The sequence below is a fragment of the Geospiza fortis genome, unplaced genomic scaffold (assembly GCF_000277835.1).
Source record: "Geospiza fortis unplaced genomic scaffold, GeoFor_1.0 scaffold246, whole genome shotgun sequence".
NCBI lineage: Eukaryota > Metazoa > Chordata > Aves > Passeriformes > Thraupidae > Geospiza > Geospiza fortis.
The window spans coordinates 125764-140352 of NW_005054476.1; the positions used below are offsets into that span (position 1 = coordinate 125764).

Here is a 14589-nt window from a genome sequence, read left to right on the forward strand (position 1 = left end):
TTATTCCTTAGTATATTAAAAACAGAAAAAGAGAGAGGTGTTTGTTTGTTTGTTTATGTGTAATTAGCTTCTGGTTTCCAAATTATTGGAAAAAAAATTCTCATTAACACTGGAATGGTGTGCATGACAACAAATGAGACTTACTTCGAGGTTTTCTTTTGTGGAGTGGTTAGTCAGTGATTAACAGTTTTTTAGTTTGCAAAATGAATGTATTGGCAGTGTGTTGTAAAGGATAACACTTGTCTTCAGCATCTGGTACCAATATTTGTGGTCCTTCAGGCTGTGTCACAAGCCTTTATCCTGGAACCTGTTAGCATCCTGCAGTTATTTTCATATGTATTTCTTCTTTGTATTCAATTTCAAAAAGGTGTTCAGCTACATCTGTATTACATGTCTCTAAAAATGGCTTTTAAAGATGAAGGGTGTGGGAAATATTGGGCTCAGCTGGATGTTTTCTAAGGAGTAACTTTGAATTGACAATGTCAGGGTACAGGGCAGATTAGATCATTGTTTTCTTTCCCTGTACTTTCCTTAACAGCTTCACTGTTGCCTTAAATACTCGTAAGCTTTTACTAATGCATGTGAACTGAAAGTTAGATACAGTTGAGTGGAGATGTGTGAAAGGATTGCATGTGGCTTCCAATTATCTGTGAAATATTCATGGTGAAAATAGTTGAGGCAAAACGTGTCACAGTTAGTAAGTTCCAGCTCTGACTTGTCATTTAGATATAGTCTGCTTTTATGGTTCTATCCTGGTATTTTTTTGCTATGATGTATGTGTTTCATCTAAAATTAATACTGGTAGCACTAGTGTTATGGAGCTCTCTTGTCCTGTTTTGAAATTAAAATGGATATGTAGGAATATTTTCTGGTGTGGTAGATACTTTGCTGAAGGATTTGTTTCAAAGTATTTGGAAATATGGAATGTATTATGTGTGGAATTTATTTATGGAAATTTTATTTAATAAGAATGTATTACACAGGCTTTTCTATTTCAGAAAACCAGCATCTTTCCTATATGTTCATTATTTGAGACAGCGACACAATACAGAATTTATAATCTAGGATGAATTTGAGACAATATAGACAGATTTTCTGATTAGTGTTTGAGTGTCAAAATAATCTGTGAGGTAATGTTGATCATGTTGCTAATTTTAGCTACTCTTACACTCTCTTCTGTCACAGCCCCATGACTTTGATGAATGCAGATTTGATATCAGCGTGAATGATAGTGTTTGGTACCTCCGGGCTCAGGATCCAGACCACAGACAGCAATGGGTAGATGCAATAGAACAACATAAGGTATGTAATTTTCTATTTTCTAATTTCCCTTCTCATTCCCTCATTAGATCAAGCATAGTGCTTGCAGAGAGTTTAAGCTTCCCTGTACAGTCATTAAAAGGCTCATGGTATTTATGCTAGGTAAAAGCTCAAGATTGAAGCTCTGTGTTAAATATGTTTCCAAGGAATTCACTTTTTCTTCACAGATGAGACTTTACTAGGGGCTAACAACTGTGAGCCTTTCTTGAGCTCTCTAGCTTGAAACAAAAAAAGCTTTTATTATGAGTGATCTTTTCAAGGTTTTGTCCATCTTCTCCCTGGCTGTTGTATTGCTTCTTATCTATCTTGTCAGTCTTAGAGTCAATTCTCTAGGTTATTCTGGTTTTGGGCTCCTCTTTTTCATCATTTGACCACTTTTACTGTATCTGATCACTGACTTCTATCTCTTTGTCTTTTAAGGCACTGTTCTTCATCTGCATTTTGGTTCAGCTTACTTGATCTGTTCTGTATATCTTCCAATGAACTCAATTAATTTCATGTTAAAAATACCTGACCTTCAAACCCTTTAGCTCAGGTAGAAGGTACACAAAACATCCATTATGTTTTCAGGTACAAGATAGGCACTGTCCCAAGGTGTAGCATTAAACTACAACACCTAGCCCAATGCAGCCTCTCAGTCTGGGTTACGCAAGTACAAAAGGAATACAAATTGAATAGATATCCAAGTAGGTATGAATTTTTACCTTGAGCTTCTTGAAATGATGTCTGTATAGGTACTGTGTGTAATTAAGAGATTTCACCTTTTATTGGCCATTCCTTGCAATAAGCAGCACATGTTCTTAAATTTGAAGTGCTGCCTTTTGATAATGGTTCTCTACAAAAAATCATCTCAATTGCACTATTCGTCCCTTTGTAGCTTGGCATTTTTCCTTCATTTTGATACAGAGGTAATATTAAAGCATAAGAAATTAAGTTGCAAAGCCAGGATTCTTTCCTGTAGTCTAATGAAAAAATATAAAGTTAACAGTGGCATGTTCATGAGACAACAATACTGCAATTTATTCCTAGTGCAGTACCTGAGAGAAATTTCTCATGAGGATACACTGAAGAAGTTACTGGGTTGCACATCTGTAGAACTTGCATTTCAAAAACTGGTAGGCTTGGGGGTCTTCAGGTGTGGTTGAGTGTAGTCATGGAACTTGATAACCCTAGGCTAAAATTTAGACTAGGTTTCATGAATGATTTAGCTGGGGAAATGCAGAACTTTAACCTGAAGCTGGATAAGCAGAAATGCAGTCTGTGTCGTTGAATGCTACCCTGTCGGAATGAGTGATGAAAAAGCCCAGATCCTGTCCTAAACTCTGCCCATCACTACCTCAAACCTTTTTCATGCTATTTTTCTATTCCCTTTTGTAAGGCTCACCTTAACTGTTGCTGAGTTCTGAGCTGCAACTTTATGGAATCACCAATTCATAGTACAAGATTGTTGAATGGTAGTGGTTTAGAGTTTGCCATTGGAAGTGTTGATTTTGCATTTTTTCTCTGTACTACTTAAAAAAAAATTTTGTATTTTCATCACTGATTTTTTTATCTGCATTAGTACTCAGCCCCTGTCGTGAGGTATCCGTTTTCCTTTGTCTGTCTGGTATTATTGATAAGCTTTTATTGGTAAGCTAAAATTGTCTTATTCAGCCTCATTTTCAGATCATGAATGAATATTGAGGGGTACAAATTCTAGCATTCCAAAAGTGATCTCCCTTTATAAAGAAGCCTGATTAATTGTACAGTTTTTCAGCTTTAAAAAATAATCTTTGAACATAATTAGTTTCGGACAGTTTAGACTTCCATTCTTTGCAAGAATTTGGTAGTTATTTAAATAAATAAATTTTACCAGATCTCTGCCTTTATGCTTAAAGAAGAAGAATGAAGGGTTGATTATTTACACTACCTTTTTTTTTCTAGTATTTAGAATTAGTATAGAAATAGGGAGAAGAAAGTGTTTTTCATTATTTTAATAAAGTTACTTTTCAGCTTATTTTTTAAAGAATGAGGGTGTTCTGGAATGTTGTAAAAACAGACAAGAAGTATGTCTACAAGTAGGAAGTGGTAATAAGTCCTTCAGTGTATGCTGAGCTGACAAGAAACAGTTCACTTTTTATCTTGCTATCCTAAGGTGATAACACTGGACTTGACTGTTCTGAATCTTTCAGGTTTTCCTGAATGTATAGTTTGCAGTTTCATGGCTGTTTGACATTTTTCAGTTTCTTTCATATTCCTTTTTACTCTCTAGTGTTAACAGTATTTAAGGCAAATAGCACTTGTTTTCATTCTTAAATGGAGTAGAAAATACTATGGCGCATCACTTCTAAATAAGCTATCGAAACATTTTATATGTTAGAGTAATACATTATTTTACATACATACTTACATATTTTTATTTTAAAACATCCTTTTTGTATTAAACAACCAAATATCAAGAATATAATGATCAAAGCATAGGAAGGAAAACAGCAGAAGTTACTGCAGTCTTGTAATAATAGCTTAAACTCAAGTTGAAAGTATATAATGAAATATCAGAGTTACTAAAGTCTTCTTTCCAGTGCAATATTCTGTTGTCTTCATAATACAGTAGGAGTTTTGTGTGATAAATGTAGGTGTAGAAGTGTATCTCTTGCTTCTGATGATTTTAGAAAAATAAACAGTAACCAGAAGCCTTGGAAATCTTGACCAGCACTTGAAAAAGTGCTGTATTTACATAAATGGGTGTTTGGTAGAATTAAACACAACACAGAAGTGTTCAATCCAGTCTTCAGTCTGATAATTATTAGTGGTTCTTAAAGAATATGTCTCCAAATGTCTTGTTTCTGTACTTTCATTGATGAGTTAGTGCTGTAACCTGTAATTTTTAATATAGGTTTGTATGGAAAATATTCAAGAAACAGTACATTTTTCCAATATAACTTTGATGGGATGTGAAAGAAAGTATTTTCATGGAATCTGGAAGTCAATCCCATTTTTCATTCAAATTTGTATGAACAGCACTTAAGTGAACCTTGGAGTTCACTTGGAACCTCCTCATTCATCCTTTAATTCACTTCAGCTCATGGAAGTTTTATGTCCAAAAACTGGACTGAGAGAAAGGGAAGATGGGTGAAATATCTCATTGTACTCAAAAGTTCAGATCTGTCGGCTTACTCTGACATTTTCTGAAGGAGCTTTCTGATCAGGTTACCAAACCTTGTGCAAAAGCTCCTTCTGGGTAAAAACCATTTTTGTTTGAGAAACAGGTTCTTCAAATGGCACGTAATAATTTGAATAAAATCAAGAGAGGAAATTATTTCCTGTACCAAACAGTCATTTTTCTTAACATTAGTCTACTGCTGCATAAAGTACTTTTTTGTTTATTTTTTAAGTTCTTTGTTGCTTACTGAGTGGGTAGGTAGTTCTGGTAGGCTGCTTAAGCTGTTTGCTAACAAAAGTGTGTTTGTGAGACTTGATGGAGCATGTCACAAGGTTGTTGATCTTCAGAGTGAGAAAAATAGACAGAAACTTTGACTGTGTTTCATTGTGCTCCAAACAAAGAGAACACTGATTTAAAATTAATTTTATATTAAATATGAGTATAACCAGACATAGAAAAACTTGATGCTTAGCATTGAGTAGCTGATGGCTAAGAAATGTCGAACAGCTTATGTTCAGGCATAAAAACCATTAGAATTTTCAGAGGGGTTTATAATTGTACTTTTTTTCCTTGTATTGAGGTTCCTGAATCCTTACTGCATTAAGTGTTTCAAGTATAGCTCAAAACATTTATTCATTGCCCTGAACTGGAGGAGGGATACATCTAAAACTACTGTAAAGCCATCAGTGAGGCAAATGAGGAAGTAGTTCATGTGTAACCAGGAGTCCATTCTTCTACTTAAATGTTTCATTAGATTTATTGATCAGGCATTTCTCTGGTGTCAAAACATTGATGGTACTTGAGCACCACAGTGCTGATCTGTTTGGAAAGTTACTATCTTCTTAATAATAATTTGAAAGACTGCCTCCTCCAGGGCTCTCCCATGGTTTCAAAATGGAATTTGGAATTTCTAACCAAATATTAGATAAACTGGCTTAAATGTTGTTAGTTCAGTGCTGTGAGAAAATGAGAGTGAATTGCTGTTTGTTGTGAGAAACATTTGTATAATTAAACTTATTTTGGGTAAATGAACTCCTGAGATCAAGATAATGATTTCTTGTAATGTTAATCCACCACCTGTGTTGAGAACTAGATGAGAATTTATTTAGAAGTGAGTACTTTATGAGAAATTTTGTATCACTTAGGTTTGTTCCATTTTTTCCATCATAGTTTATATTTTCTGCATACAGACTCTTAATGTCTTCATTATTGACTTCATGGCTCTTCAGCAATATAGATTGATAGTTTTTTTGGTCTTGTATTTGAAAAATCTTTTGTTTGTCAAATCGAAATAAGTCTTCCTAAACTTCTTAAAAGATCTGATTTTGCTGTTTTCAGACTGGAAAAGGTAATTTTTCAGAGGAGTACCTAAATATCCAGCAAATTGGCATGTAAGGAGTCGGTAGGTTTTCTTTTTAATTTTGAAGTGATGATGTACTAGGTGTTGATATCTAGAGTAGAAGGCATGAATCTCAGAGTTTGACTGTGAAAGGCATCGGGTGGCTCTTTTCTTAACCTAATAGACATGTCCCGTTTTTGAGGATGAAGGGACCTGTGTCCCTCAGTAAAAATTTTCCTTGAAGGAGTGAATACTGCTTTATTGTTTTCACTCGTGATTAGACACCATGGAAGGAGTTAGCTTGTTAGAATAGAGTTATACAGAAACATCAAGAGTAAAACCTATATCTCCTTTTTTTAGCATTTTCTCCCCAAATGGGGAGAAGACGTGGCAACCTGGGGGTCAAAGATAATTTAGCTTTTAAGTAATTCTAATTTTGTACAATTCTTTGTATACTACAACTTGTTTCTTAAAATACCAGTTGTCAAATCAAGTAAGATGCTTTAGATACCACTTTGCATTGTTTAAGTGCAGATCTAGTTTAAATGGTGGGAAAAGCTGAAAATGCTGGATTTGGCAGTCAGATAAATTCAAATTTAAGAAAAAGTTAAGTAATTATTAAAGCAGTTGATTCATTTTCTTTCTTTAACACTGATTCATTTTCAAACAAGTTACCTAGAATTGAGATACTTAGTTGTGAGGTGGTTATTTTCTGACTGTTGATCTTAGTTCATAAGTCAATTTAGAAAACTGCAGAGCAAACTTTAAACAGCATAATTTTGATTGCAGTCAATAAGGGCACTTCATGATATTGTTGTGAGAAAAATCAAAACCCGAAAACATCATCAGCCTGAAATTTTCAGAAAATTGTTATTAACCACATAAAATGGAATTCCTTTTTTTACAAATAACCTAAAAAAAAGCTAGTAATTACCTTATAAAGTGTTCTAGTAATTACCTTATCAAGTGTTAAGAATCATTAATTTCACCGTTATGGTAATCTGCCTGTTTTGTTTTCCCTTGTCAATGTACTGTTCTAAAAGAATTAATGAATGTGCTGTTACACATTGAAAAATATTGCTAGTAACAGTAACGGTGATGTTGAAGCAGGAAGCCAGGTGGGAGAGGACAAGGGGTGGGCTTTTGCTAGTCTAACATGACTGCAAAACCATTCGAAAGCAAAAGTCCCAATGGATGAAACCAAAGCACCACAAGATTTTGCGCTTGAGAGGCATCTTAATAACAAAGTAACCTACAAGACTACCTGCCCGGAGCTAATAGATTCCCCCCTCTACCTGCTGTAGTTGTTCCTGTTATGAATGGTTGAGCTAATTGCTTAAATTTGTTGGTTATACAAATCAGCTTCTGGACTGAGGTGAAGTGTAAGAATATCGTGCCTGGCGGGCTGTTTGAGTCCAATCCAGCTGGCTATGGACCTCAGCCCACACCATCTTACACGGACAAAAGGCAAAACATGAGAAGCGCTCTTCTCCACATGGGGACAAATGTCCTCAGTTTATTTCCAGGTGACCCCCCAGATGGAAAAGAGCATGTTGCCTCATGGCAGGATACTTTTAAACCCCGGGGGATGGGGGGCTGAGGAAGAGGACCACAGCCAATGAGATACCAGTGAGGAGGGGGCTAGGGGAGGAGTAAACCTGGGACAAAGCAGCACCACCGGGGGTTTTTGGGGGAGGGAAAGACCATGTGATATAAAAGGGGAATCCCACGAGGATACAAACGTACTATTCTGTGCAATAATACAGAACCCAGTGCAAAACAACTAAATATCTATTTACTGCAATACAACAGTAAAGGACTTCAGGTAAAATATTGCAGTAAATATTGAAGTATTTATAAATTAATATTGCTTTCTATCCTTGTGTTATTTCTCTTATGAACTTAAGAGGTTATCCATGAGTAACTTTCATTAAACTCAGAGGGAGCCTTAAATTTCACTTCAGACTTTATTATAAGCAGCCATAGTTTCTCAGTTTCTAGTTTTTGTTCTGTAACTGGAATGTGTCACCATTAGACTGAGATCCGAGTGCATCTACCTGTTCCCTCAACCTGTAATGGCTTAAGAAATTTCACATTAACCATACTTTAAGTCAAGCTTTGTTTGAATGTATGTAAATATTGATCTATGAGATTATTTTTGTTTAGCTGTTCTAAGAAAACATGGAAAAATGCAAATAGAGGTAACTTTCTCATAGTAATATTTTACTAGCAGTAGATGCCTGAGCAAAAAAATTTGACCCATTAATCAGGTCAGAAACCAATATCAGAGTTTCAATTCATAAAATAATGAGCTCGGATTATCAGCAATAAGGGGAGAGTACAGAAACGTAGCACATGTTTAACTTGTCCACAGGCCTTCAGCAATTTTAAGTAGAGCTGTAACATTCTGTGAAGACAGGGTATTTTACTCCTTTTTTACACATCTCTAATCCTAACGTAGAATGGATTTAATATACTAATAATGGCAATAAAGACATGCCAATAAATCACTCCAAATCTATTGCCAGTCTGGGCTGAAATTAGTAAGATAATTTAAAATTAATATGCAGAGAAATTATACAGAAATATTTTGACTCAGCATACTAATGTAACAAACTTTTAAAATAGATACTAAATGAGAAGTATAAATTTCTGCCATCAGTAACTAGTTTTGTACATTTAATTTTGTGTTCCCATTTTCTGGCAGACCATTGAGGAGCTGCTGGACCAAGTAGTTTAGATGTTTGTGTAAACTGTATTTAAGTGCATATTGAAGTGCTGCTAATAGTCTTCAGAAGTCCATTTTGATGTTGCGACCTTTATAAATATATTTCTTTTATCAACTTACTATATTATTGATAGCAAGTCACTGTCAATTTCTAGCAATGGTAAATATTCTAGTATTGATGAGTGAATGTTAAGTAAAAATACAGTCTTGTTAATTATTTTAAAATAAAAACTTTACAGTAGTGTAACTTCAGATACATCATATAGCAGGGAGCAACAGGAAGAGTGTCTGTTGCCATTTCTCCCTCTACTTCCTGTCCTGAAATTCGGTTGTTTCAATAATGTGTGGTGTTTAAACTATTTGCTTCCTCAGCAGTTATTGCTGAGGTCTGAAAAGAACTGTGGCTCCCTAATGTTTTAATTTTTTGGTGTTTCATACTAACAAAAGTTCCTCTGGCCATACTTCCCCCTGTACCCATTCACAAGTAAGACTGGCATAAGTGGAAGAACAGTGCAGATGAAGGAAAGCATGGGATATATGGGAATAGATATATATATTGTTCAACTTCAGTTTTATTTACCAAGTTCATAAAGAGGATTGTAGGAGTGTGATGATGAGACCTCCTTTTGCCTGTGTTGGTATCAGTGTCCTAAGTGTTGAAACAAGTTTCTTAAGTAATCTTTATGTCAACTATTGTTTCCTATGAAGTGGATTTGGATTTCCTTGTTCTTTTCTTGGATTTCCTTGTCGGGTGCTCTGCAGCACACAACACACTCAAAATATTTCTGTTTGATACTGATATGGGTTGTATAGCATACACTCTTATTTGTTTTGTGGTAATGCATTTTGCTTCAGAAGCTAGTGACCCATCCTCCCACTGTGGCCTTGTGAGGCTCTGGCTTGAAGCAGTAGTGCAGCTTACCTGAGGAGGCTGGAGGACAGCATTCAGATGCCTATAATTAACCTGTAAAAAGCTGCTTTAAAAGCCTGTTAACCTGTTTAAAAGACTGAAATGTATAGGCAAGTCACTGATGAGTGGCAGAGACACTCTTTAAGGTGTTACAAAAGCACCCTGTACTAGTTTGACACTAAAAAGTTATGAACTGTTGCTCAAGCTTAAGCAGGAACATAGATGAGGGTTTTTGCTGTTTCTGTCATTGTTGTGTGTTGATGTTAAATATGTAACATAAGTTCTTGTGTATTCACATTTGACATCTCCCAGCAAAGCTGAATTTGAAGTGTTTGCAAAACTGCTCCTTGGTAACTAAATAACAAAATATGTTCAAACAGAGGCTTCTGAACTTGGCAGTAATAAGCTTACTTATTTTGGATTTTGACCAGAACCTTAGGTAGAGTGGGAAATACATAGGAGAATGATGTAGCTGTCTCAAGTACTGAGCACCCTGTCGTAACTTTTCAAATTCATTCCCCCTTCAGTTGGGAATACTATCTTTTTCTTTTTGGTCTTCAGTGACATCTGAGTGGTGTAGAGATCAACAAAGAAATAAAGTGAAGTACTGTCCTGAAGGAAGACTTACAAAGTTAATTGTAATTCTTCCCCTAATGTGATCTAAAATCATCCTTACTAGATGCTATGTTTCACTGTAAGTTAGATTGGGAAGTGTTGTAACAGTAAGGGTTTGGGGAATCATTTTAGGCTGTTTGTGCCATCAAAGGGATTTCTTGCCATCCTCATAAAATGAGTTCTCCTTTATTAAGTAGTCTTACAGTAAATCTAGAGAGATTGTTCCATTCATTTTTTAAACACTTAACATTTCTTGTCTTTTTCTGTTAGAACAGTTCCCTGTTCCTCAGTTGTCGTGCATGTAGATGTCTTTTACAGCTTTCTGATACCTAGCATGGCTGTCTTACAAATTCAGTCTTCCATCTTTTGGTGAAGACTAGCACCAAAATAGAACTCAGTATTCCCACTAGGATCCTATATGTGTTGTATAGAATGTAGAATTATTTTGTGGATCTTGTATGCTACCATTTTACAACACCACAAGTTTTTTAACTTACTCAGCTTGCAAAACACTAAATCTGATTCATCTCTAGAACTATCTGCAGATTGTTACCTGTCCTTCACATGTACAGTACAGTATTTCCTATAACCAAGTAAACTTTGAACTCCATTTTTCTCATGTGTATATAGGTGTTAAGTTTGTGCTGCTCTTCTGTCAACCTCTTTTCAGCTCAGCTGCTTTAGGTAATAATTATTGTGCTGTGTAGGTTTGGTCCCGTTCCTTAAGTGATTGTGCTTCTTCTAGTACTTTGTAAAGTATAGGGACTGTCTACATGAAGAAATTACTAAGTAATCTGACCTATCTCAGTTCACAACTGAGCTTGCCTGTTACTCTGTTGGGAGCTGCCTATCTAAATCTGAAGCTGTACATATAATGCAATTAAGATAATTTTAAATCTTTGTATCCCCAAAAGCTGTGATATGTTCCTAATTAAAAAGTGTTTACTCCCATCTAGTCAGAACATTAACAGATGGTCTTCACAGTCTTAGTAGAGGTCTGGAGCTCTTCTCTCAAGCCCCTCTCCCCAAAAGGTAGTGAACTTACTTGAAATGGCTTACTCCTGTCTTTCCCATACATAAGCTAAATATACTAATTGATTCAAGATTCAAATGCATAGAAAGGTTAAAGTAAATTTTTGATCACTGCATAGCCAGCCTGGTGAACCAGGGTGTTCTGAAATAGCTAATGAATGCCTGAAAATTACAGTTCAAATTGCAAATTAGCAGAGTGTTGCCTTTTAGGTGCAATACTGTGTGAAGGAAAACACTTGAAAAAGTGTTAACTCAGTGTCAAATAATGGGAAAGGCTTGTGACACTACTGCTCCACTAAACTGTTGAGTATGTCAGTCAACATTTTTGCAGTGCTGTTTAACAAAGAATGATGTACCTGTCTAAAGTAAACTTGGTCTCAGGACTAATGCTTGGTTTTGAGGTGACGAGAGCTCTAGAAGAGTCAGCTTGCAGCTGGCTGTGGAGTAAATAACTGGTCTCATTGCTATATACAAGTGGGATTCCAGTATTAAACTCAGAAGTGTTATTAATTCACTTTGTAAATCGTTTGGATAGTGTATACTTTCATTTAATAGAAGTAAGGAGAATGTTAAGGTTTGTCACCAGCAGAATGACATGCAGTTATCTCTATGAGTCTGAGTTCTCCATGGCAAAGTGGTAGCATGTTTTACAAGGTCTCCCCGAAAACAGTATTGTTTGTTGAGGGAGACCTGTGTCAAGCTTGACTGGTGATAAATGCCCCTTCAGATTAGGGTAAGCTCTTGGTATCAAGAACTGAAAGTAGAAAGCTGCAATGTAAAAGTAGTGAGTGGTTAAACAGTTGAAAGTTGTCACTTGCCAATACTGTATGCTAGTTACTCAGAATTATTAATCATCACCTCAAAAAATACTTTGCATCAACAGCTTAATAGAATAGTCTTGGGTACTCTGTATGTCTCAGCCTACCAAAGGTGGTCTTCTTTAGCTTTCTCAAAGACCTTTTTAGGAGTTGTCTTTTGTTCAGTGAGCTTTCGTTACAGTGAAACTCAATGAGGTGATATTAATAGATGTTAGTTGATCCCCTCGCTGCAGGGAGGAGCGCTCAACCGCATGGGTGGGGTGCACAAGTACCAATGAGACAGTAACATTGAAGAGAGGTAACTTTCTGGCTCTTTTGTGAGACACACACGACCGCCACTATCCAAGGAAACTCCTGAAAAAGAGAGTAACTCCAGAACCTAATATGACTCAAAAGAGTTGAAGGAATTCTTTTGGAAACACATCATGGCTTGGGGCATCTGCTCTTTTAATTTAATGTCCTTGCCATTTATCAGAACTTCTTAAGGTAATTCTTCCTGTATAATTTTCACTGTAGGTCGGCAAAAAGGTCCTTTTTTTTTCTCTGAAAACAGATCAAGCATGAAAATATGCATTTGCTGTTATTTTAATGTTGTCTATGTATAGACTGACTGCAGAGGAAAAAGTTCATGCTCTTGAGCATACCTATTTTAAATAGTAGGTGAGAAAGAAAGGGTTTAATATTTAACTGCTACTATTTAAATATCCCATATTGCTTGGTTTGAACATAGGCATCAGAAAACTGGGGGAATGGAGGGTCAAATAGAGAAAGGTGTCCATCTTTATACAGGATTTGTGTATTACTGTAAAATTGCTTGTTTAAGCAAACAGATACACTTGAGGATGCTCAGCTGATAAGAGTTACTTGCCCTGATGTATGGTATGATGGGGGTACTGAAATTTTGTAAGAAGCTGTGCTTTCAGGGAAAGATTAGATGGGTTATTCAAGTTATTATTCCTTTGCTGTCAATAACAGAGAGTTCTTTCTTTAAAATTTAATTAAATACTAATTAAACTTCAGTGAGGGAAACTGAGCTTGGATATGTCTTGTACGTTCCATTATTTTAGCACTGGTCTCAGCAGTAACTCTGATACATATGATAGTGCATATCATTTGATGTTGCTAAATTTGCTAAGTGCACTCATTGCTGAAAACTCTGTATTTCCTGAAAGAAGACTAGGAGAATGCCAGTGAATCAGCAGTTTCAGTTAACTATACAAGCATGTTTGCTGCAGCAAACCTAAATGTTTTCACTTCCAAATTGTTGAAACTTCCCTTTCAGGACTGAAAACAATAGTTCTTTGTCTGTCTTGGCACCCTTTTGCCATTCTTGGACCCGTGATGGAACAGCAGCTGTTAAATTGCAGCTTTATTAACAAGTAGTTACAGTTAGTACTGTCTAAAGCTGGACTAAAGCTTTGTCCATTCCAGCCCAACACACTTGATTAATTATAAACAAAGCAGATTGTTTCACTTTGACCAACCCAGTCTTTCTTTGCCTGTGTGTTCCAGTTAATGTTTCATAACAATTGCTTTGGCTTTGAAAATAGATACTATAATTCCCTAAAGAATGCATCTTTGTGTGGTGTAGGCCTGAGAACGTAATCGGACATGCTCTGGTCAGGAGGTGGTACTAGAGATCTTGCATCCTAGTGATTTTATGGTAAAAAGGTTAACTGCTTCTTACATAGCAGTTAGCTATTCCTTGTTTGTGTTATAGTATTGTCCGTTTCCAGCAAAATAATTTCTCTGTCTTGAAACAGTTCTTTTTTAACAAGGTGAAGTTTTTTTGCCTCAATTTGCTGGTTCTCAGACTTTCAGATGTAAATAAAAGGTTTGGTTAAATTCTGTCTCCTTCAAGTTTTGCTTTATTCTTGTTTCATTCAAAAAGTGCAGCATCTACTTATTTCCATTCTTGTTTCTACCTGTCTCCAAATAGGCTCAACGAGGTTAAGCAGAAAATATATAGTTCATGTACTTAGTGATATTTAATGGGCTTGAGGCACTCCGTTAGGTAAACCTGCCAATTTTGCAAAGTACAAAGAAAGGGCAAAGATAACAGCTACTTAGACTATAGCTCCCATAATCTGATCAAACATTATGCACAGAATTACACATAGAATTACTTGGTTGGAGGAGACTTCAAGGTCATTGAGACTAACCCATGTAGGCCGTGGCACCAAGTGCCGCATCCAGTCTTTTCTTAACACATCCAGGGATGGTGACTCCACCCTGGGCCGACCATTGCAGTACTTGATCCCTCTTTCCGTAAAGAATATCCAACCTGTATTTCCCTTGGTGCAGCTTGAGACTGTGTCCTCTGGTTCTGTCCGTTGCTGCCCAGAGAAAGAGACCAACCCCACCTGACTACAATCATCTTTCAGGAAGTTGTAGAGAGTCATAAGGTCACCCCTGAGTCTCCTTTTCTCCAGGCTGAACAACCCCAGCTCCCTCAGTCGTTCCTCACAGGGTTTGTGTTCCCAGCCCCTCACCAGCCTCGTTGCCTCCTCTGGATGTGCTCAAGCGTCTCAAGGTCCTTCCCAAACTGAGGGGCCAGAATTGGACACAGCACTCGAGGTGTGGCCTCACCACTGTTGAGTACAGGGGAAAAATGACCTCCCTGCTCCTGCTGGCCACACTATTCCTGACACAGGCCAGGATGCCACTGGCCTGTATGGCCACTCA

At 36.5% G+C, this 14589-nt stretch overlaps 1 protein-coding gene across 1 annotated transcript in view; it reads left to right on the plus strand.

Annotated features, from left to right (window-relative positions):
* Positions 1 to 14589, plus strand: part of CERT1 (ceramide transporter 1) — an 80879-nt gene that overhangs the window by 20825 nt on the left and 45465 nt on the right. Inside the window, 1 exon segment of the mRNA XM_005431759.2 lies at positions 1186 to 1302. Coding sequence (XP_005431816.1) covers positions 1186 to 1302 — 117 coding nt within the window.